The sequence below is a fragment of the Diabrotica virgifera genome, chromosome 7 (assembly GCF_917563875.1).
Source record: "Diabrotica virgifera virgifera chromosome 7, PGI_DIABVI_V3a".
NCBI classification, from domain to species: domain Eukaryota; kingdom Metazoa; phylum Arthropoda; class Insecta; order Coleoptera; family Chrysomelidae; genus Diabrotica; species Diabrotica virgifera.
In genome coordinates, this window is record NC_065449.1 from 135,579,069 (window position 1) to 135,604,559 (window position 25,491).

Sequence of the window (25,491 nt, forward strand, 5' to 3'; positions counted from 1 at the left end):
GACGAAAAATACCCGATACCTATCATAGAAGATATTTTTGCCAAAATGAATGGGGGTAAATTATTTTGCACATTAGATATTAAACAAGCTTACCTTAATATGGAGATGGACGAAGACAGCGCCCAAATACAAACTTTAAGCAGTCATATGGGAACATACAAAGTAAACAGACTGATGTTTGCTGTAAAAGTGGCTCCCAGTTTATGGCAAAGATTCATGGATAATTTACTTAAAGGTTTAGAAGGCGTACAATGTTTTTTTGATGATATAATAATTCAAGGATCAACAGAAGACCAGCTATTACTAAGATTAAGAGAGGTACTTACCAAGTTAAAAGAAAATAACCTACGGGTGAATAAAGAAAAATGCCAATTTTTTAAAAAGAACATAAACTATTTAGGACATAAAATTGATAAAGATGGGCTCCATAAGAACAAATACAAAATTAAAGCTATAATAGGTATGGAACGGCCTTCTAATATAAACGAATTGCGAACTTTTCTGGGTATGGCTAATTACTACAACAAATTTATTGCTAATCTTGCGTCTATATCAAATCCTCTAAATCAACTCTTAAAGAAAGATAACAAGTTTACCTGGACTGTGAAATGCGAAGAAAGTTTTAACAGAATTAAAACGGAAATTGCAAGTGAAAACGTATTAACACATTTCGACCCGAGAAAACCTCTAATCATAGCCACGGATGCTTCACCAACAGGACTTGGAGCAGTCCTTTCACACATAGTTGAAGACGGCTCAGAAAGACCGATAGCTTTTGCGTCAAGAACCTTAACCAATGCCGAAAAGAATTACAGTCAGATTGATAAGGAAGCGACTGCGATATACTGGGGTATAAAGAAATTTTTTCATTTTTGCTATGGGCGAAAATTTACTCTGATTACTGACCACAAACCGTTAACATCAATCTTTCATCCCCACCATAATCTACCAGAACTGAGTACAATGAGACTTTTTCATTATGCTCATTTTTTATCTGGATTTGATTATGATATACAGTACAGAACAAGCACAAAAAATGCTAACGCAGACTTCTTGTCGCGGTTTCCTGTTGAGAACACAAATACATATGAAGTAGATCAACATGGCTTATACCAAATACAACAAATTCAGATATTAGAAATTAGCCCAGATATAATCGCTAAGGAGACAGAAAATGATATCGAATTACAGAAAATAATTAAAGCACTAAGAACAGGTCAATCTCTGAAACAATATGGATACAAAGACAATGAATTTACTTTACAAGATGACTGTATTTTAAGAGGAACAAGGGTCGTAATACCACATAAATTTCGTAAATTTATTCTTAACGAACTGCACACGGGACATATTGGTATATTAAAGATGAAACAACTAGCACGCAGTCATGTCTACTGGAAAAATATTGATAAAGATATTGAAGAAAAAGTGAAATCATGTAGATCATGCCGTTTAGAACAAAATGAACCAGCAAAGACACATTTACATCACTGGGAAGAGCCCACAGGTCCCTGGCAAAGAATCCATATTGACTTCGCTGGACCAATTTCTGGTTCTCAACTATTCATTGTGGTAGATGCATATACAAGGTGGGTGGAAATTATATCTACAAAGGTAACAACTAGCTCGTGGTGTATACAAACGCTAAGACAAATATTTGCCACGTTCGGAAATCCATATGTGCTGGTATCTGACAACGGCCGACAATTTGTTTCAGCAGAATTTAACAAATTTCTATCCAATTGCGGTATCACCCATAGAACTATTGCTCCGTATCACCCAGCAACGAACGGTCAAGCAGAACGATTTGTACAAACTATAAAAAGGACCCTGCGCAGCTTAGCGGGGGAGAGCAATAGCTTAACTGATAAACTACTTAAAGTACGAACACGTTTACGTCGTACACCAGGTGTTAACGGTTTCACCCCGTATGAGCTTATGTTTGGACGAGAAATTAGAACGGATCTTCATACAATGTTAAGAAAACCTTGCAAACACACAACTTCCTTTCCATCAGACAGGCCTACACCTGGTAGGGAATTTGCGTTGGGAGACAGAGTTCAGGCTAGCAAGTACTGCAGTGATCAACGATGGGTATTTGGAAAGGTAATCAGACGCATAGGTTACTTACATTATGAAATACAAACAGATGATGGTCTACTTTGGAAACGTCACTTAGATCAGCTGCTGCCAGCACCTCTAGTCTTGTAGTTGGGAATTGGGGCGGAGGACTGTTATATATTTAGTAGTTAAGATCTAAGGCTACTAATATCTACCTTAGTTACTAATGTTTTTATGTTTCTAGATTAATAGAATGTTGTCACTGTCATTAAATATAATTGAATGAATACTGTTAACATGTCCATTTCTTGTATTTAATAGTTATTATTACTGAAATTGAAGATAATAAAAAAATGAATACATTTCTCATATAATGAACTAAACTGATGTTAGTTCAAAGTGAGTTATTGGCAATTGAATGTGTATTTTTTTCGACGAGTACTCAAATCTAAGTATTCACGCTGTAATAACGGGAAAACGATGCAATATATAAAATATTCCTGCTGAACATTTGCCAAAGTACTCCGGAATAAGTATCAAATGAGCTTCAGAACAAGGTAATAGCGTCAAAATTAAGCAAGTTATAATGAAAATAAAAGAACCGTTTCGAATTTTTTAGGAAAAATTGAAAAATAAAACATACGGCATTTCCACAAATATTAAAATTTATAGTAATCCTTACAAGAACTTCTTTATATTAGCATAAGTAATGTGTTCGATAATTTTGACCGGTTTAGAATGCATATTTTTGAAAAAAAGATATAATTTAAAAAAATCATAATTTTTAACATTATTGTAATTCTCATATTCTTTTGATAATAACTCCAAAAATACTCAATATACGTAAAAAATTATTTTTAACTAATTTTTAATTTTTCTGTGCCAAATTATTTACCTGTTTTACTATTTCTATAGGGTAAAAAATAACCGATATAGAAACGTTTAAATCTTAAAATTTTCTGTGGGAACCATGCAACCGGGGTCATTTAACCTTTTATTTTTAAAAAAGTAAGGGGTTTAAAAGATTAGGTTTAACGTGCTTAAATAGCACTTAGAATTAACTTTTAAAGTTTTTAGATGAACTTGATATCGTAAACAAGAATGGAGTTATTAAAAAAAAATAATAACATTTTTTGGAAAAATTTTTAAAAGATAAATTTTGAAAAAATTTTGGAGCATAAATGTTAACGCTATCAACATATTCGGGGGCTCATTTAATAGATATTTTTAAGTACTTTGACAAACGTTTAATGGGTTTATGTTATAAAATGCACCAATTTCCTTTTATTTCAGCTTGAATACTTAGAGTTTTTTACTCGCCGAAAAGAATATACGTTCAATTACCTATAACTCACTTTTAGTTAACATTAAACGGTTTTTGTGGTAATTGGTTTATGTCATTTTTTATTAGCTTCAGTTCTGGTAATAATTTTTTTGTAAAAACTTACACTTTTTGAGTTATTGATGAAAAATTGGTTAAAAACGTGAATATTCTCAAGAAAAATTAAAATCTTTGCTCTTTAATAACTCAAAAAGTTTTGATTTATTTTAATAACTTTATATAACAAATTTTGCTTGAAATTTGTCCCTCTATCGAATTATGGGGTTATTTTTAATAGAATAATTTTCACCCACGAGAAGGGGTGGCATCCACCCCTAGGGTAAAAGCGCAAGTTTGCACCATGTCACCTTTGTTCCTTGAGATATCGTCTAACGACTTACCAATTTTCATGCAAATCGATGGAGGTTCAACGAAATCGGAGGTAATAGCTCATATCCACCTTCAGTGACTCCACTATGAAGGAAATCAGGGTAACTCAGAAGATAATCAAAACCGTAAGAAACCTATACATCAACAGCAGGGTATGAGTTAAAATGAGCAATAACTACTCGAACGAATCTAAGATCACAAAAGGTTTACTGCAGGGATGCTCTAAATCTTAGACGCTATTCAAGACATCAGATACAGAGCGTTTACTTTATAATTTGGTATAGGACATTAAAGGAAGGGCTAAGATCGGCAAAATTGCTTTCTATTTCACAATAGTATCGATGTTTAATCGTCCATCGGCAGATTCAAACAAATAATTAAAGTTTTGAAATTACTCAGGAGTAGGTAAGCTAATACAATTGTTAAATTACCGGCAATCTACATTTTCGTTTATTGCTTACTATTCCTCGTTCAGCCTTCCCTCTCTTTACCTTTGTAACCTCACCTCTCAACAAGAGTAAGCAAGTAGATGGCATTCCATTTAATATAGAGATGGAAATTACCGCTATTTAACGGTAACGTTCCCAACGTTACGAGATATCACCGTAATAGGCGACAGTCATGGGCGCCCATACCCATGGGCAGGAGGGGGCCGTGGCCCCCCCTGGCTTTTCGTGTGCTGCATACTATATATGGTTATCCAAAGTATACAAAATATATGTGCAACATCTTCACGTCTGCCCCCCCCCCCTGAAAATGTTTATACGGGCGCCCGTGGCGACAGTCACCTATTATTTTGTCACCATATTAACAGATGCATGTTAGATAATTCCCGTTGTCCCGTCCTATTCTCGTACATGAGTTCTTGACTTGCCGGGCCGAAACGACGAGCTATTTGGTTACTGTGAGTAACTTCTAATCAAAGCTACACTTTGTCACTTTTTTGTAAGGATTTGCTGGTGTGGTGCTAACACACACAAGATAAAACAAAAATATATTATTTATTTGTCTAAAAGTAATTAGGTACCCAACGTACAACATTAAAAAATAGTAAGGTATAAAATTTTAAAATTTAAATAGTTAAGTACAGTTTATACGATGTCAGTTGGACATGTAATAAAGTTAAAACTAACATAGACAAAATAAACAGTGAAAGAAATGACAAAATAATTCCTAATAAAATGTAACATATTTCTTTATGGCCTACAGTGTTCAAAAATGGTTCAAATATACCACCGTTGGCGTATGAAGAATATCCCAATCTGTCATAAAAACTCCTGCGGACAGATGACAGAGTCTCTGCTGTAACAGAATTGGAGACTTCTGTTATTCGAGTTTTTATTCATCCAAGTTTTGGGCTCTAGCCTCAGGATGATCGTAGATGGTGTTTTTTAAATATCCCCAAAAAAGTCCAGGGGTGTAAGATCTGGAGATCACGCAGGCCACTTAATATCACCCGTTCCACTGATAACTCGATTCGGGAAAGTATTGTTTAAATACTCCCGAATTATTCATGTGTGGTGAACTGAACATCCATCTTGATGGAACCAAACATTCTCCAGATTTATATCAGGAAAATTGATAATAGTGGGAAGAACCTGATTCTGCAACAAATCGAGGTATTTTCTGCTGTTCAAGTTGCCCTCAATAAAAGTGGACCTATTATGTGGTCTCCTAAAATACCAGTCCAGGCATTAACTTTTTGGGGACGTTGAGTTCGGCAAACAACACTTCTATGCCTGGTTTTCCCGAGCCCAATACCTCGTAATGGAAGGATCATGTCTCCCCACTAACAAAACAGAAGATTCATCAGTGAACAATATTTATGTTTTTAATAAAATTTGGATCATCATTAGCCTTCGTCATTAGATCTTCACAAAACTCCATTCTTCGAAAGTAATCGTCTGGATAAAGCTGCTGCCTTTTTCCATATTCAAAAGTCTTGTAACCGTGATTTTTCCATCTTTTAGTTACAGTAGCATTGCTAACATCAAACTCTTGAGCAACGCTTCTACTTGAATGTGTTGAATCTATGTCGATTGTAGCACAAATTTGTGTATCCCGGTATTCTCTTTCCTCAACTTTTTCTGGCGACACTTCTTGAGGGTGGCAATTTCTGCATTGTTTGAGGCAATAACAATTTTCAAAATTTTTAACAATATTATGAATTGTTTGTACGCACGGAATTGGTCTCCCCTCACAAAACACAGAAAATAAATCTACACACTGTTGTCCGGAATTACCACTGTAAAACCATTTTCTTGTTTTAGCCTTTTCTGCTGGAGTATAAACTGACATGGTAACAAACAGAACAAAACAGATCAAACAGAAACAGAAATTAAAAACATACACTGTATCGTCCTAAACAACCATGTAGAATTTGAATAAATGAAATAATTGCCGCAAAATGAATTGGCACAAAATGATTTGGTGCGAAATGGGGTGCAATAAGTTAAATTTCAAGAAGATATCGTTGTTAAAAATGATATTTTAACTGTTAAAGATGTAACTGGAAAAATGTATCTACTCGTTCGGATAATAATTAAAATCACGTTGTCAATTTTTCTCTTTCCTCGATTACTAGTCTCTTTATTGCATCACTTTGTCAATTTTTCTCTGTCCTCGATTATTAGTCTCTTTATTGCATAGTTATATAAATTATTGTAATCATTGAGTACGTAGTTGGTGAAAAAATGATCCTATTAATTAATAATGAATAAGTAAAGCAATTAACAAGTAAGGATTTTTAAAAGAATATTCAAAAATTAAAGAAATAGCCACCTCTATTTTGAAGATGAAATTCTGACTATGGTACAGTAGATACGATGTGAATTGAACCACAGATCACCTACCTCCTCTAGATGTTTCACGATAACGCTTTGGTTAAATATGAAAAACAGCGCTCCACGCCGCTTGTATCGGAACTAATTTCAAGCGGGAATTTCAAAATGTAATTTTGGTGGGAAGAAAATGTTAAGTTAAAATATTTGTATAGTTGAAAAAAAAATAATTTGGTTTTAAAATATGCAAATTATTTTTAATTTCAAATATACAAAATACCATTTGGGAAAAAATAAGACATGACAACGTATTTTTATTTATTTATTTAATACCAGCAAAACCACTTTGTATATACTTTTTTACAAATCGTATCTTTACAAATGAAATTATTAATAGTTATCTTCCAAATACTTCTACAAAAGGGTATCTCAAATGATTGAAACATGTGTGCATCTCTACTTGTTGAGGACTTTCAACTAAAACAAAAAATTAATATAATTGATTTGATAATAACCATATTCATTTCACGTAAAATAATTTGTATTAATTATATATTTTCTATAGGGGTTACTTACTTGGTGTTACATTCGTTTGCTTCCCTACACCACTAACTGTGTTACTTGTTCTCTAATAACAAATACTTGTTGAACTCACCATGCAAATGTAAGCTAGGAATTTGATCTTCCTATGGATCTTCAAATCACATTCGTTTTGTTTCAAAAACTGTATTTGAATCCATTTTATCTAAATCAGGATTTTTTATTATTGCTAACAATCAGATAAACATTTTTACTAACAATAACAACAAGATAAAAGATAAAGGCATACTGAGATACTGACTACTGACAATGATGACAATTGACAAATTATAATGACACTCAGACTCAGTGATATAGAAGAAATCTTCACTCCAGGTGCATGGCGACATCTCAAAAAACGTATCATTACTAAAAATGACATTTAGTTTAGTATGACCTTGAGATACCTGCGTGAAACATCTAAAGAGAGTTAAGTGATCTGTGAATTGAACCAGAGGACGTTTTGGGGTCCCGTCCCGGTCAGTAATTCTACGGCGAGCACAGAAATAAAGATAAACCATCATAGAGAAATAACAACAAGAGAGAAGTCAAAAGATAGGCAATAACTGGAACACTCTTTCTGCGCAGGTAAGTAGCACATAGGGGCGCTGCTGTTTCTGAAACTAAAATTTACCCATGGTACAATAAAGTATTTTGATTGTACCGTGCAGAAAATTTACATTTTTGACAATTGACATTGACTTTGTGTTTTTGTTTTTAGGACGCCATTTTGTGCGTTAGAATTTGCAATTTCCCGGCCCGGCATAGATAGATAATTTGGCGGTTTGTACTGAATACTACTAAACATATTTTCTATTTTCATTACTGGATAGTGCTGGAATTGCTGAAATTGAATATCGGTAGGTGAAAATACAATTTTTTATATATATAATCGCCTTTTTCTCTATCGTAACACATAATATCTTCCTTCAAGCCTCTTTCTCTATATGTGTTTCCAATTTCCCTATGAATTTCTTCTATCCAGCTTTTTTTAGGTAATCTGTCGTCTTCCGTACGTTGTAGTGGCTTAAAACATCTTAGTTGCTTTGTTTTTATATTGTTAATTATTGTATGCTTACATCCATTATCTCCAATATTCTTGTATTTCTGATTTTATGTATTCTTGATATACGAGCAGATCTTCTCCAGAAGTCCATTTCACTTTTCCTGAGCATCTTTTCGGATTTTTCTTTTAGTGATCAAAATTCGCTGCTATATGTTACAATGCTGTGATAGATGTTATGTTTATTTTCTTTGGAGATACTTTTGGTCCCATAGGATTGTGTATAATAATGTCATAGCTTTCCCTCCTTGTGTGCACTTTTCTTGGCTATTCTTGTCTGTTCCATCTTGTGTAATTTTAAGACCCAAGTATTTATATTCCTGACAGTGATTAGTAGTTATTTCATTTTCCAAGGATAGATCCTGCTGTATACCTCCAACACACATATATTCCGTTTTGTTGGTATTCATTTCCAAACCCCAGTGCAGGTAATCTTCTAAGATTTAGTGTGTCATATAATATTCAATATCATAATAAATATTTTTACTTTAATCCACAGAGACATAAGGTAAAAAAAGTACTTTGTTGGTAGGTAGGTATATGACAAATATTTTGTGTTTTATGGACCTCGATAACTAAAATCTCTGTTTCCTGCAGTGGGTTCGGTGGACTTTTTAAATTAATAAATATGTCCAAAAATGTACCCTTTAAATGGTGGCCAATAAATTTTAATAATTATTGTAAATAATTAACATATAACCAAATTTTTAAATTACATTCATGTGGTGTCTACACACATAAAAATCAAAATTGCTTTCTTTTATGAGTTAATTTCTCAAAAACTATGATGTGATTAATTACTGCATTCTACTAAAAGTAATGTTAATTCAGTATTTTTCAGTCATTAAATATTATTTTTTTCTTAGTTGCAAAATGCTATTTGTGTATTCTTAGAAATACTTTTATAAATTTAATAAGAAAATCACTTTACATTTTGAGTTAGTTCAACTCCCTAACCTCGATATCCACTCTCTATATGCATTGTATTAAAATTGCCTTCTGTTTTATTTTCAGGAACTTGGAATTACAGAGAAGTGATATAGACTAATCATCATCATCATCATCAGCCCCTCTCGATCCACTGCTGGACATAGGCCTCCCATGTTTGTAGACAAGTAGACTAATAGAATAGAATAACAGGTATAGTGTAGGTACATGTAAGTAGGTAGGTTAATACCTTGGCTACCGTGTGAGATGCCAGCATTTGACACAAAATATCGACTGTAATATCGTGTGAGACGCTGGCTTCCATTGTTATTAAATGATTTAAAATGCTCTAAAGCGAGAGTTTTTAGTTTCTCATATTGGTTTCAAAATAAGGATAAAATGGTACAAAATTACATCTTATTAGTTTAAGTGATCGCTAACCAAGGTGTTAAACGTTAATAAAGGTATGGTAGTTATATTGTATGTAGGTACAGTTGAGTCCATGGTTCTCATTAATACCTGGAGAGATAAAACACATACTTGTCACTTAGCACCATTGTGTTCCACGCATGACACTAACGACAAACCAGCTACTGCCTGTTATTAAGTAAACACACATGTTATTTTTATGAACATTTTAGACTCAGTACATCGAAAAAATAGAGGTACAAAAAGACGCTTGGGGACGTTTTCAGATTTAAGTACAATTTGCAACATTTCTGGTTTGTTTATTGTTTGTTTTTCACAACTAATTTTATTTTGGCATTAATTTACATACAAAGTTCACCTCATTCACACAGATTGTCATAACCACTTTCTGCCAATGTACTCAACTGTAAAATTAGTTTATCATTTTATAGTGTAAATACAAATAAAAAACTAGTATTGTAACAAAAGTCAGTGTTTTGTAAGTAGGTAGGTTAAAAATATCAATAAAGGTTCTGTTTAGTTACAATTTATAGTGGTTATATTGTATGTAGGTAATATTATTTTATCATTTTGCAATGTCAAATTCTAAATCCCAACCCGGTAAATATGTTCACGGATGTTTAGCGTCCTATTGTAATAACAAGTATTTTCATCCTGTCACAGACCCAGAGTATACAAATAAAAAGTTTTTTAGATTTCCAGATAAAGATTTAAAAAGACGTCATGACTGGTTTGAAATTATTGGTATTGAATTTACTGAAACTAGGTGTTATTTATGTGAAGATCATTTTGAGGAAACACAATTTACAAGCAGCTTAAAAACAAAACTTTTAAATAATGCAGTGCCCTCCAAAATAATTCACATATCCAATGTTCATGATCAACTTTTGCCTATACCTGCACATTCTTCTGATGAAATCTCTGTTTCAAATGTACACATTTTTAGTAACAAAGAAATAGTTCCTCCAAAATTATCCTCCATTAATAACCCAGTCAATAATAAACGGTCAATTTCCAGTCAGCATGATAATGAGTATAGTATTACACCTAAATGTAAGCGATCCCGTATTTTGAAAGATATTAATGAAACAAGAGTAAGAGATTTGTCTCCTAAAAAGAAAAAGTTATATTTTTTAAATCGTACTCATAGAAATTCTATTTGTAAATTGAAAAACTGTTTAAAAGTAACTAAACAGAAATTAAAATTGGCATATGAGTTTTCTAAAGGTGAAAGGTTTAGGGAATTAGAAGAAAATATGGACCCTACAATTGCATCATTTTTTAAAAGTTCTTTTTTAAATCTTAAAGTTAAAAGGCCTACTTGGACAACACGTGATAAGGTATATGCTTTGGCTTTGTACAAAAGGGGTCCTAGATGTTACAGATTTTTGAGACGTAGTATACCATTGCCAGCTAAAAGTACCCTTCAGAAACTATTAAAAAACATTCCTTTTGCAGCTGGAATAGAAATTCAATTATTAAAGAAACTTTGTAAAAGAGTAGAATCCATGGGACCATTGGATAGATATTGTTCCTTAGTTTTTGATGAAATATCATTGTCTCAGAAGTTAAGTTACGATAAATTTAGTGATAAAGTCATTGGTTATGTAGATCTTGGTCCATTGGGTCGTAAAAATGAGTATGCTGATCATGCACTAGTTTTTATGCTCAATGGTCTGCACAAAAGTTGGAAACAACCAATAGCTTTTTTTTTACACAACATTCTGTAAAATCACATGATTTGAAGGTTTTAATTTCACAAGTGATTAGTCAGGTAGAAATAGAAACCGGTTTGAAAATACTGTGTACTGTGTGTGACCAAGGTGCTACAAACCGTGCTGCTATTAACTTACTTTGTAGGGAAAATAACGAACCAGGGCCTCACTTTTTCATCAATAATCATAAGATATTGACAATTTTCGACCCACCACATTTATTAAAGTCAACTCGTAATGCTCTTTTAAAGTACCATATTCAGTTTGATCAGACAAAAATGGCCAAAATTGATCATATAAGACAGTGTTTTAATATAGACAAAAGAAAACGTTTTCCAGCATTAAGACGGATAAGGGAGGTTTATTTACATCTCAAAACTCATAGTCGCTTAAAAATGAAAGTGTGTGTAGCCGCACGGACCCTCAGTCATACAGTTGCTTCCACTTTGGAAGAGATGGTTAGTAATCCAAATAATAATATACCCTCTCAAGCTATCGAAACTGCTGAATTTGTGCATGATGTAGATCAGCTTTTCGATAGCTTTAATGGCAGAACAACAAAGCCTGAATGTGGCAAGCCTTATCGTAGGTGTATGTCTAATAGATCTCCTCGTGCCGTGCTGTGGAATCGCCTTCTTCCTAAAATTAATAGCTGGATGTTTATTGATGAAAAAGTCAAAAAGAAGGTAATGCCATTTAAGTCAGGGTGGTTAACAACCATTGCAGCCACAAAAGAGTTGTGGAATATTTGTAAAGATTTGGGATTTAAGTTTTTAAGAACCCGTGCTCTAAATCAAGATCCTTTGGAAAACTCATTTGCCTCTATACGCCATCTAGGAGCAGAAAATGTAAATCCAAGTTGCTACCAGTTTATTTCATCATTTAAAACATCTGTTCTTAATAACTTAATTACTCCTTCTTCTAATAAAAATTGTGAAACAGATGATGGCTCTATTCTTGATAATTTGCAAGACTTTTTGGAAAGTTCAATAACCAAAAATGATTTTATTGATTTAGATGTTTTAGATGTGAATGAAATAGAAAATCTAGCTCTACCATTACCTGATACAGATGTTACAGGTCATGAAGGTAACACATTAGCATATGTTGCTGGGTTTATAATAAAAAATCTTAAATCGATTAAAGAATGTGAGGTGTGTGCAGCTAATATCATATCTGACTGTTTGGAACCACACCATACATTTACAATGTTTAAAGAATATAGTGATAATAAATTAAGTTTAAATTATGTTACAAAAAATTTTCTAGTAGATTTAGCCAAAATGTACGATATTGTAATTGCGGTATTAGTCATTAATGGACATATAAACCATTTGGTCAAAAAAATTAAAATTCTGATAAAAAAGTATGTAACTCTGGAGTGGTTTACTTGTAACCAACATTTGGATTATGTGTTTAATTATTGTCTAGATGTGTCTGTATCCTTAATAATTAAGAAATATTATGATGATGTTTATAGAAGTTCTCAAGATTTGCAAAAAAATGATTTACGAAAAAAGAAAATTAATACTAATAAGAAAATTAATAATCCCTCCCTTAGACGGAATCTGAGCTGTAGGGCTAAATCTGATAACAATAATGATCAGTGAAATAGTTAATGGTAAATTTTATTATATTGTATTCACATTTATATAGTGATGAGCAAGCTAATCATCGGCAAAATAATGCAAAAGAGGGAAAACATATTCAGTTTGAGATAAAAAGAAATGAAACTAATGAAGGTGGGAGATGTAGCGATAAACACCTATAAACTTACATTCCATTTATTGTTTTCCACCTTTAGACATATCAGAGGAGCATGTCAACTAAAACTGTCACTGTCATTGTGGCAATTGCCAAACTCGTCTGATACATCTAAAGGTGGGAAACAATAAGTAGAATGTAAATTTATAAGTTTTTATTGCTAAATCTCACACCTCCTAGTTTCATTTCTTTTTATCCCACAACTTGAATGTGTTTTCCATCTTTTGTGCACACTCCAGCACACTCATCACTGTATAACTAACATAGTATAGTAGTCCCCAGTACAAGGACCTAAAATCTCACTGATATAATATATCTATAATACAGGGTGTCCCGAAAAGAATGGTCATAAATTATACCACACATTCTGGGGTCAAAAATAGTTCGATTAAACCTAACTTACCTTAGTACAAATGTGCTCTTAAAAAAAGTTACAGCCCTTTGAAATTACAAAATGAAAATCGATTTTTTCCAATATATCGAAAACTATTAGAGATTTTTTATTGAAAATGGACATGTATCATTCTTATAGCAGGAATATCTTAAAACAAAATTATAGTAAAATTTGTCCACCCCATTAAAATTTTATGGGGGTTTTGTTCCCTTAAACCCCCCTAAACTTTTTTGTACGTTCCAATTAATTCATTATTGTTATGCTATTAGTTAAACAAAACGTTTCTAAAACTTTTTTGCCTCCCAGTATTTTTTTGATAAGCCAGTTTTTATCGAGATACGGCTTCTTTTTTAATATATTTACATAAAAATTTTATGGGGGTTTTGTTCCTTTAAACCCCCCAAATGTTTGTGTACGTTCCAATTAAACTATTATTGTGGTACCGTTAGTTAAACAAACTGTTTTTAAAACTTTTTTGCCTCTTAGTCCTTTTTTGATAAGTCACCTTTTATCGAGATGTGGCTTCTTTTTCAAAATATACCTAAAAATGTAAATTATAAATAAATTTTCAGATTATTAACAGGTCTCTATAATCGTACTTACCATATACAAAATATGTAGTGGATTCCACAAATATTCAAAATATCTCGATAAACACTGGCTTACCGAAAAATTACTAAGACGCAAAAAAGTTTTAAAAACATTGTGTTTAAGTAATGGTGCCACAATAATAATTAAATTGGAACGTACACAAAAGTTTGGGGAGGTTTAAGGGAACAAAACCCCCATAAAATTTTGAGGGGCTGCACAAATTTCACTTTAATTTTTTTTTAAGATTTTGCTGCCACAAGAATGCCACATGTCTATTTTAAATAAAAAATCTTCAAGAGTTTTCGATATATGAAAAAAAATCGATTCTCATTTTGTAACTTCAAAGGGCTATAACTTTTTTTGTGTGCACTATTGTATTTAGGTTAGTGAGGTTCAATCAACCTATTTTTGGCCCCAAAATCTGTGGTATAATTTATGACCAATCTTTTCGGGACACCCTGTATAGTATATCTATAATATATCACTGATATATTATATTATAATATAAGTTTCAAGCTTTGTATGCATTCCTTGCTACATGTACGACAAACTTTTCCTCTGTGACCATAATTGTATTTAAATAAACCAAACTTGTATTGAGAGACAATAACGTAAAAGTGACATCTTTGAGAACTAAGCGTTCGAAAACATAGCAACTCTGAAAGATTTCACAGAGGAAAAGTTTGTCGGACATGTCGCAAGGAATGCAAACACAAAGTTTAAAACTTATATGTATCACTGAAATTTTAGGTCCTTGTACTGGGGACTATATAGTGTAAAGTTAAACAATTTTTAATGGCAAACATTTTGATTTCTCTTATAAACATTTATTTAAATTGCAGGTTTGTTCGATTTGTTTATCACCTAAAAGTATTTTACTTATTTATTGTAAGTTGATATTTTAAAGGTTTGTATTTTAGCTTTAGTAAAGTTCTCAGTGTATTATATAATATTTTCCTTTAGAGATTTTTAGGCTACTAATCAAATATGTATCTGCATTTTGTAAACTATAAGATAAATAAAGAATAAAGAAGAGCGGGGACATGCATGCATTTTGTGTTGATCTGTGTTTTACATCATTATTTCAAAACAATTTTATTGCATAGATTTCCCTATTTTGTTTTATCAGCACTCCATACATGCATGCGGTAAGTGGGGGGTCCCCGTGAGGATTAATAAAAATAAAATGTATGAAGTTGTTTTGTCAGTGTTTATATATTTTATCCTATTTTTCTAAAAAGTTCTGAGGGAACTACAACAGTTAGTTGATATTTTAAAGGCTTTTATTTTAGCTTTAGTAAAGTTCTGTTTGTATTGTATAATTTTTTTTCTTAAGATTTTTTTAGGCTACTAGTCAAATTTGTAATATGTATCTGCATTTTGTAAAAGATAAGATAATTAAAGAATAAAGAGCGGGGACATGCATGCATTTTGTGTTGATCTGTGTTTTACATCATTATTTCAAAACAATTTTACTGCATAGATTTTCTTATTTTGTTTTATCAGCACTCCATACATGCATGCGGTAAGTGGGGGGTCCCCGTGAGGATTAATAAAAATAAAATATATGTAGTTTTTTTCCCAGTGTTTATATTATTTTCTATTTTTCTGAAAGTTCTGAAAAAAAATATTTTTCTTAAGATATTTTTAGGCTACTGATCAAACTAGTAATATCTGCATTTTGTAAAATATAAGATGAATAAAGAGGTTGTAGCGATCACGCTACTAATTAAATTACTTTAATTAAAATTGGATTAAAATATACCCCTCTACAAAATCCTTGGGTGACGCCCGCGAAGATCCAACTACGATTTTTCGGTACACAGGCGCGCCAATAGAAAGAAAATCGATGATTGTCGATTTCTAGTTTAGTTGGTCACGAACTCACAAAGAGGCAACACATCGTCATTACTTAGGTGACGGAGTTAGGGCAAAATTGGGAAAATATATAACTAAAGACCTCGAACATCAGCCAATAACCCATACTAATAATAATCAAGCAGTAGTTATATCTGGAGGCTTATTTACAAGAAAGGAAAAAGGTTATAATACCGCCGATGTGTTGCTTTGCTCAAGTGAGTATATTGATATATTTCTCTTTATTTCTTCATTATAAAATCAAATTCACCATCCTAGATATCTCGTTCGTTATCTGTAGATATTAATTTCAGTTAAGAAATAATTTAAATGTCACATTATAAGTTATATTACGGTAAGGATATTCGTTTCCATTTGCAAAGGAACAGTCAAGGCCATATGTTTTAGTGCTAAAGTTAAATTCCAATTTCTCATTAGACTTTTTGCTCTAGGTTTTTTTGAGGTAATAATATAAAAAAGTTTTAACGAATATCAGACATGTCATGCGCATGTCCCTGCCATGTCTGATTTGATGATTTGAGTTAGTTTCAGTTTGACATGACATATGTATACCTAACCTGAGTTTTTTTTGTTTTGGTTTCCAGTGCAGTGACCCTGTGCTGTCTACACATAGTGTTATAAATAATGTAATTAAATTGATAAAATTTATTTTAGATTCCGTCCCGTAGCTACTTGTCACATAGACACTTAGACTAGTCAATTTATATAGATTGTATCATCATTTAATGTGCCATCATATAAATATGTGCCAGTTATTGTAAGCAGCTAGGGTATGGGTTACCCCTAGAGTTACTTTTGATTGGATTGGATAGTACCTATTTCACAACATCCAGGATTGGATTTATCACCACAGCAGCCCACTAGTTTTTGCCGTGCCAAGAGGAAATTCATTCCTATCTGGACCTTTTTAAATAGGACTTGTGGTTAAGATAAGTGTTTAATCTTATTATTTACATATTTTGGGTACTCTATAGTTGCTTGCACTGTAAACTTCTTGTATGCATACAATTGAGGTAAACTAGGTACATATTTCTTGATAGATAGGGTTTTAGGTCGTTGGTTTTTTTTTTTGATTTAATATAAGTAGTAGTTTCCAATAAATAAAATTAGGTCTTGTTCAATAATCATTATAAATAATAATTGTAGCTTAAAAAATTGATAGGGAAGGGGTCGTTAAAGGTTTGTCGCGGATTTCAAATAGGGAATATGTCTTGTAGGTTTTTACATTGTATATAAAGAGTAACTGACCAACTCATTTATACAACTCATTTATATCACTCATTTATATAACTCATTTATACAACTCATTTATATCACTCATTTATATAACTCATTTATACAACTCATTTATATCACTCATTTATATAACTCATTTATATAACTCATTATATATTTACTTATTAGTGTTTTTGCTAGGTGAGATCTTTATTATTTTTGGTAACCGTAGCGTTCTTGTTGTGGATCTCACTCTAGCGTAGTTCAATTTAGGAAATAATTACTAACTTTTTAGTTGTAAGGACTTAGTGCTATTCTGACGGACTTTTGATTTGGATTTTGATTTTAATACTTTTGCCTGGCCAGTGATAGTGGATAATTGCTTGTTGAGTGGCCTTTGCGGTCCTATTTTATCTTTTCCCCATCCTCTATCACTGTTATTACGTTGCGTTATATGTAAAGTGTTAACATTTAATATTTATTATTAATATATTTGTATGTATTAAGGTTGGTGTTTTATTTCAGTCTGTATTACCAGTATATGACATAGCAAGACAAGCTCAGTATTTAGTATTTTGTATTTCAGGTGGTTGTAACCAGTGTCATAGAGTTCCCATTGTTCATTACTTCAAAATCTCGAACCTGTCCAACTTCTTGGTTCTGAGAGCCGAGTTGTTCGTTCGAGTTGGCGCCCTTTTTTCTTCTTCTTTCTTTGTTGTAACTCGATATTATTTTATCTCTAGCATTCTTATCTATTTTCCTTCCATTTTTGTATTAACAGTCTCATTTCCTTCCTAGTTACTATCATTTCATTACCAAATTTTCTTCTCATATCTCTAAAGCCAATATTCGGTGTATGGAAGCTAGCCCGAATACTCATACTTGAGATTTAGTGTCTCTCTGCCCTTTTGATTTTTTTTCCTTCTGAGCTAAGCCCCTCTTCTTTTGTCTTAAATCTCTTATCATTTATTTTACCCATCTTTATTCAGTTCTTCTCTTCAAAAATCTCTATACCCAGAGTATAGAGGTTTCAATTGGCGCCCAACGTGAAAGCTTCATTAGCTTCAGGAGTCCACACAATATTTTGTCCCTTTTTCCTATTTTGAAGTAAGTCAGTAATAGGGGACAACAAGGTAGAATAAGACTTAACAAACTTTTTATAGTAACCCACCATTCCTAACAATCGACGAACCTGGGTGGTATTCTTAGGCACAGGAAAATCACGAATAGCTGACACTTTGTCAGGGTCAGTATGTAGGCCGTGAGAATCAACAACATATCCTAAAAACTTAATAGAATTTGTTCGCTCTAGTGTCAATGTTGGGTAAAGTTAATAGGATGCGTTTAGGTTAATTGTTGTTTATGGTTCTTAGTTATATTGTGTTAAGGGTTGTTAATACACACCTGTAATTTAGTTTTAATCATGGGTTTACTAACACTTGAGAATGTAGATAGTAAGTAGTGTTAAGAGTTAACTTACTCTATAAGATTGTATAATTATATTTAGAATGTTAGTGATTAACGCGTAATTATTTGTTTTTCTCTATCTTTGGTTTTACTAAATTAAAGTAAATTATCTTGTTGAATAACTTATGTCAGTCAGTTACGTATGTCGGTTAGTTACACATCCCTTCTATGTTCTATACTTTCTGCAAGTACCATTAAAGATATCTCGCGTGGCCTCTATACTGTCTGTATGACTTCGTCCTGATTTTTGTTCTGTCTCCTCAGCAAATAGTATGGCTGTTGAGCCTACCAAAATTATGGTTTTATACCACAACGTTTCTCCTTTACCGTGTCCATCCTCAGGTTCGCCTAGCGTCAGTTAGTTCTGGAAAATAAAAAAAAAGGAAACTTGTAGAGTTTTCCTTTTTTTGCTGGAGAAGAGGGAGAATGTAGCGATCACGCTACTAATTAAATTACTTTAATTAAAATTGGATTAAAATATACCCCTCTACAAAATCCTTGGGTGACGCCCGCGAAGATCCAACTACGATTTTTCGGTACACAGGCGCGCCAATAGAAAGAAAATCGATGATTGTCGATTTCTAGTTTAGTTGGTCACGAACTCACAAAGAGGCAACACATCGTCATTACTTAGGTGACGGAGTTTGGGCAAAATTGGGAAAATATATAACTAAAGACCTCGAACATCAGCCAATAACCCATACTAATAATAATCAAGCAGTAGTTATATCTGGAGGCTTATTTACAAGAAAGGAAAAAGGTTATAATACCGCCGATGTGTTGCTTTGCTCAAGTGAGTATATTGATATATTTCTCTTTATTTCTTCATTATAAAATCAAATTCACCATCCTAGATATCTCGTTCGTTATCTGTAGATATTAATTTCAGTTAAGAAATAATTTAAATGTCACATTATAAGTTATATTACGGTAAGGATATTCGTTTCCATTTGCAAAGGAACAGTCAAGGCCATATGTTTTAGTGCTAAAGTTAAATTCCAATTTCTCATTAGACTTTTTGCTCTAGGTTTTTTTGAGGTAATAATATAAAAAAGTTTTAACGAATATCAGACATGTCATGCGCATGTCCCTGCCATGTCTGATTTGATGATTTGAGTTAGTTTCAGTTTGACATGACATATGTATACCTAACCTGAGTTTTTTTTGTTTTGGTTTCCAGTGCAGTGACCCTGTGCTGTCTACACATAGTGTTATAAATAATGTAATTAAATTGATAAAATTTATTTTAGATTCCGTCCCGTAGCTACTTGTCACATAGACACTTAGACTAGTCAATTTATATAGATTGTATCATCATTTAATGTGCCATCATATAAATATGTGCCAGTTATTGTAAGCAGCTAGGGTATGGGTTACCCCTAGAGTTACTTTTGATTGGATTGGATAGTACCTATTTCACAACATCCAGGATTGGATTTATCACCACAGCAGCCCACTAGTTTTTGCCGTGCCAAGAGGAAATTCATTCCTATCTGGACCTTTTTAAATAGGACTTGTGGTTAAGATAAGTGTTTAATCTTATTATTTACATATTTTGGGTACTCTATAGTTGCTTGCACTGTAAACTTCTTGTATGCATACAATTGAGGTAAACTAGGTACATATTTCTTGATAGATAGGGTTTTAGGTCGTTGGTTTTTTTTTTGATTTAATATAAGTAGTAGTTTCCAATAAATAAAATTAGGTCTTGTTCAATAATCATTATAAATAATAATTGTAGCTTAAAAAATTGATAGGGAAGGGGTCGTTAAAGGTTTGTCGCGGATTTCAAATAGGGAATATGTCTTGTAGGTTTTTACATTGTATATAAAGAGTAACTGACCAACTCATTTATACAACTCATTTATATCACTCATTTATATAACTCATTTATACAACTCATTTATATCACTCATTTATATAACTCATTTATACAACTCATTTATATCACTCATTTATATAACTCATTTATATAACTCATTATATATTTACTTATTAGTGTTTTTGCTAGGTGAGATCTTTATTATTTTTGGTAACCGTAGCGTTCTTGTTGTGGATCTCACTCTAGCGTAGTTCAATTTAGGAAATAATTACTAACTTTTTAGTTGTAAGGACTTAGTGCTATTCTGACGGACTTTTGATTTGGATTTTGATTTTAATACTTTTGCTTGGCCAGTGATAGTGGATAATTGCTTGTTGAGTGGCCTTTGCGGTCCTATTTTATCTTTTCCCCATCCTCTATCACTGTTATTACGTTGCGTTATATGTAAAGTGTTAACATTTAATATTTATTATTAATATATTTGTATGTATTAAGGTTGGTGTTTTATTTCAGTCTGTATTACCAGTATATGACATAGCAAGACAAGCTCAGTATTTAGTATTTTGTATTTCAGGTGGTTGTAACCAGTGTCATAGAGTTCCCATTGTTCATTACTTCAAAATCTCGAACCTGTCCAACTTCTTGGTTCTGAGAGCCGAGTTGTTCGTTCGAGTTGGCGCCCTTTTTTCTTCTTCTTTCTTTGTTGTAACTCGATATTATTTTATCTCTAGCATTCTTATCTATTTTCCTTCCATTTTTGTATTAACAGTCTCATTTCCTTCCTAGTTACTATCATTTCATTACCAAATTTTCTTCTCATATCTCTAAAGCCAATATTCGGTGTATGGAAGCTAGCCCGAATACTCATACTTGAGATTTAGTGTCTCTCTGCCCTTTTGATTTTTTTTCCTTCTGAGCTAAGCCCCTCTTCTTTTGTCTTAAATCTCTTATCATTTATTTTACCCATCTTTATTCAGTTCTTCTCTTCAAAAATCTCTATACCCAGAGTATAGAGGTTTCAAGGTCGCTGTGAAGATTAATAAAAATAAAATGTGTAGTTTTTTTCCCAGTGTTTATTCCCATGTTTTACGAAGACCTATTTACAAAACCAACATAACTGTATTTTTTATATTTTTTGTGTAAAAATATAATTTCTATGAAAAAATTTAAAATTTTAATATTATTTATGACATTATAAATAAGATAATGTGTAAATAATATTACAATTTCCAAATTATTTCATAGAAATTAGGTTTTTACACTAAAACATTAAAGAAAACTTAAAAATACAGTTATTTTGTTTTTGTAAATAGATCTTCATAGCTAAGTGAAGTCTAAAATAATTTTAAATATCCCGCCACGCCCGCTTTTAGCCGTGTAGTTCGGTAAGTAGTTCATCGAGTCGCTAGCGTCTAGTGTGACAATCAAACGTATGCAACCAAGCACTCTCCTTGTTGTTATTTCTCTATGATAAACCATTCACAAATATTTGCAATTGATCATTCCTTGTAGTAGTCCACATGGACACGGGTGTGGATTATTACTTTCTAGCGTATCTTATTGGACAACACTGAAGTGTAATTGGTCAAATTGTTCGGAAATGCTTACACTTAAATCATATCGTTATCTGGCCAAAATTCCTTCTTATGTTTCAAAGGCGGCAAGCAATATAAACAGTGTCGTCGTCATAGTCTTACAATTATTTATTTTATTTCTATAATAAAATTGTTGTCTCATTTCTTTAGTCCTTAAATTAATAAGCACTTTAAATTTCATTTGTATTATATACTTTTAATCATCAAATTTTAAATTTTAATAACTGTAATATATGCTTATACAGGATGTCCCATATATTATATATAAGATTTGATGACGCGAAATTGCGCAGATTGGATATCGTAATTAATGGAATTTTGTTATAGCAATCATCACAGTGACCAATAAGAATTTTTTGGCTGTAATGGTCATCTTCAGTTAAAATGGGCTGAATAAATTTTATTAGTTTGCTATAATATAAGAGGTCATTTGTAACCTGCAAATTATTTTAGATTCGCTTTGTTCATACTATTTCAACCTTTAGTTGTTATATTTAACCGCTGTGTCTAGGTACACGCTAACGTGTACGCAAATGAAAACGTTAGGTACACGCGAAATAACCTTCATCAAGCCAGTGACGTCATTATTTAGCGTGCGCAGTGACTGTATATTTTGGTACCTACACGCTATTTTGATATGTTTAGTGTTTGTTTGATAGAAAAATATTTGTTATTAAAGGGTAGGGAAGCAGAACTATTCAGATATTTCAAACTTAATAAATGTAATAAATCAATGTATGTACATATATATATATATATATATAAAAGTATATTTTCAGGTTAACAAAATAAATATCTATTTAGTTGACATGACATGTACAAAATATTGTTAAAATAATTTTTATACGCAAGTTAATTATTATAATCAACTATTCTAAATGGGAAATAAGCCACAATTTAATTAAAAAAATGATTTTACTAACGTTTTGACGTCCAAATCCTATATCGTTGTCAAAATACAAATATTAGTCAGATTAAATAAACTATTAAAAGAAATTTTTTACTAAGCAACAACAATTTTGTTTAGTTTATTAATATTTTGTATTTTGACAACGACATCCGATTTGGACGTCAAAAACTTAATAAAATCATTTTTTAGTCAAAATTGTGGCTTATTTCCCATTTAGAATAGTTGATTACAAAAATGTCACAAGGAAATAGCTTCAGAACAAGTTAATTATTATTGTGAAAGCTTTAGGTCTTCCTTTTATTTTAATTTTGGACGGTAATACTGTTTCACTTATAACTAATATATATATATATATATATATATATATATATATATATATATATATATATATATATATATATATATATATATATATATATATATATATATATATTAATTTATAATCTCTTATCTTTTTTATACTGTTTTAAAATTTTGTTAAACTCATTAAAAGAACTAAATAATTGTCCATATGTACTCCATAGTTAATTTAAAAACAAACACTAAACGAATAAAACATAAGAACTCTCTTTACTAATCAATATTAAAGTGTAAACACAACGCGATTAAACACATTCTAACACTCTGACTCTCTGATACTCGCGGTATATTCTTACCACAGCATACACGCGGCTCAAGTTAGCGTGTACGCAAAAAACCAGTAACAGTGCACGCTAAATAGTGACGTCATTGACTTGATGACGTTTCGCGTGTACCTAACTTTTTTATTTGCGTACACGTTAGCGTGTACCTAGACACAGCGATATCTAACAAGGCGAATCACCCTAATGCATTACAGTTGTAAGTGACAGAAAAAACAACGTTCGTAATTAGGTGATTATTATGCATTGAACTTAGACAATTATGTATTCGTTGACGGGTATTTGCATATTAATAAATGACTTATAATAGATGTAAAATTGGTTGGCGATTACAGTACTCTAAATAGATAACTAATCAATGATGCGAATAAAGATAATTTGACACAAAAGTAATGGATCGTGACAGTATTTTCGCAACATAGACTCATTTGTGTAGGCTCATTTCTTTAGTTCTCAAATTAATAAGCATGGTAAGTTGAATTTGTATTATGTATTTTTAATCATCTTTGGTGTCAATAAAGATAACTTGACACAAAAGTAATGGACCGTGACAGTATTTTCGCAACATAGGCTCATTTGTGTAGGCTCATTTCTTTAGTTCTCAAATTAATAAGCATGGTAAGTTGCATTTGTATTATGTATTTTTAATCATATTTGGTGTCAATTTCATAAAGAAATGTGAATAATTAACAATATTATTACTATTTAACAAATTATAGACCATAATTTAAAATAAAAGTTTACTCATTATTTTCTATTGCGCCGCCTATGTTTTACAAAAGACGCCGACACTCGGTGTCGAATTTTGTTTTTATACTTGTCCAACTGACATCGTATAAACTGTAAATGAGTAATTTCCAAACTTTAATTATTTGTTTTAATCTGCCGATGGACGATTAAACATCGATACTGTAGTGGAATAGTAAGCAATGTTGCCGATTTTAGCGCTTCCTTCAATGTCCTATACCAAATTACAAAGTAAACGCTCTGTATATGTAACTTATTGCATGTGGGAAGCTGGCAGTATTGCCATTTTAAGACCCTATCTCTAATCGCCAAGTTAACACAGTGTATCAACTACCTAGGGGAAGGCGGGGCGGAATGGGGTACCTACTAAGTTGGAATTGATTTTTAAAAATAAGTTAGGATTAATTATTTAAGCTGCATATCATTATATAAACTCATTGTAATGTTGTTGACATTATATTACAATATTATTTTTTTATAAGAACAAGAACAGTAAGTTTGTTACTAAAATATTAAGGCTGTTTTATCGGTGCACCAAAACCTAGGGACAGTGTTTTCTCTGTTATTTACCGACATAATGTCTCGAAATTTGGACACGTTGTTCGAAATTATGTTGCCTTTAAAATGATGGTTTTACTTTTTTTATTTTTTTGAAAATTCTGTTGAAAAATTAGATTATAATGTTTAACGTTCTATTATAACCAAACTTTTTACTCTCATCACTTGGAAAGAGTTTTTTTTCTGTAATCGTTGATTTTTTTTTCACCTTTCTGTGTCCAGTAATAATCGAGAAAAGCGTGTTCAAACTTTGAAGAAAATTTGCTAAAAATATTGAAATCTAATAATGAAACGAGTTACGCAGCATTGGCGCTTAGTTTCATCGTTATCGCCTTCGTGACGACAAATCTCATGAACGTACGGTCACTCGGTCAGTTCGCTTGAATTATTAGAATCCATTTCCAGTTATTCATTCTTGTATTTTCTTCATCAACTTGCTTAGTGTTTACAGTTTACAGTATTCTTAGTTATTTTGAAAACATTAAACTTATTTAGTTTACGGGTATTTTAAGTACATAATATATTATTAGTTTAGTGGTATAAGTTACAAGTTCTTTAGTTTACGCGTATTTTTAAGTAGGTATTACATTAGTTTAGGGATATACGTTGACAAGATAAGAAATGAGTCCCACGGTGTTTTAAAA

General features: G+C 31.9%; 1 protein-coding gene and 2 long non-coding RNA genes across 3 annotated transcripts; 2 read left to right on the top strand and 1 right to left on the bottom strand.

Moving 5' to 3' along the window:
• Positions 1-6,860: 6,860 nt before the first annotated feature.
• Positions 6,861-7,340, bottom strand: LOC126888783 (uncharacterized). The gene is made up of 2 exons (XR_007699641.1): positions 7,129-7,340; positions 6,861-7,029 (listed from the first exon to the last, which is right to left on the bottom strand). It is a non-coding gene; the product is annotated as an uncharacterized LOC126888783 (long non-coding RNA).
• A 309-nt stretch (positions 7,341-7,649) lies between these two features.
• LOC126888780 (uncharacterized) lies at positions 7,650-15,593 on the top strand. Its single transcript, XM_050657153.1, has 3 exons — positions 7,650-7,719; positions 7,853-7,991; positions 9,209-15,593. The coding sequence occupies exon 3, from the start codon at positions 11,544-11,546 to the stop codon at positions 12,873-12,875; it is 1,332 nt and encodes a 443-aa protein (XP_050513110.1). The 5' UTR covers positions 7,650-7,719; positions 7,853-7,991; positions 9,209-11,543; the 3' UTR covers positions 12,876-15,593.
• Positions 15,594-15,730: 137 nt separating this feature from the next.
• Positions 15,731-20,890, top strand: LOC126888782 (uncharacterized). Its single transcript, XR_007699640.1, has 2 exons — positions 15,731-19,367; positions 19,825-20,890. It is a non-coding gene; the product is annotated as an uncharacterized LOC126888782 (long non-coding RNA).
• Positions 20,891-25,491: the final 4,601 nt, after the last annotated feature.

Coding starts and splice junctions, on each gene's coding strand:
- LOC126888780 (XM_050657153.1), top strand. CDS start 11,544: ATGGCCAAAATTGATCATATAAGACAGTGTTTTAATATAGACAAAAGA.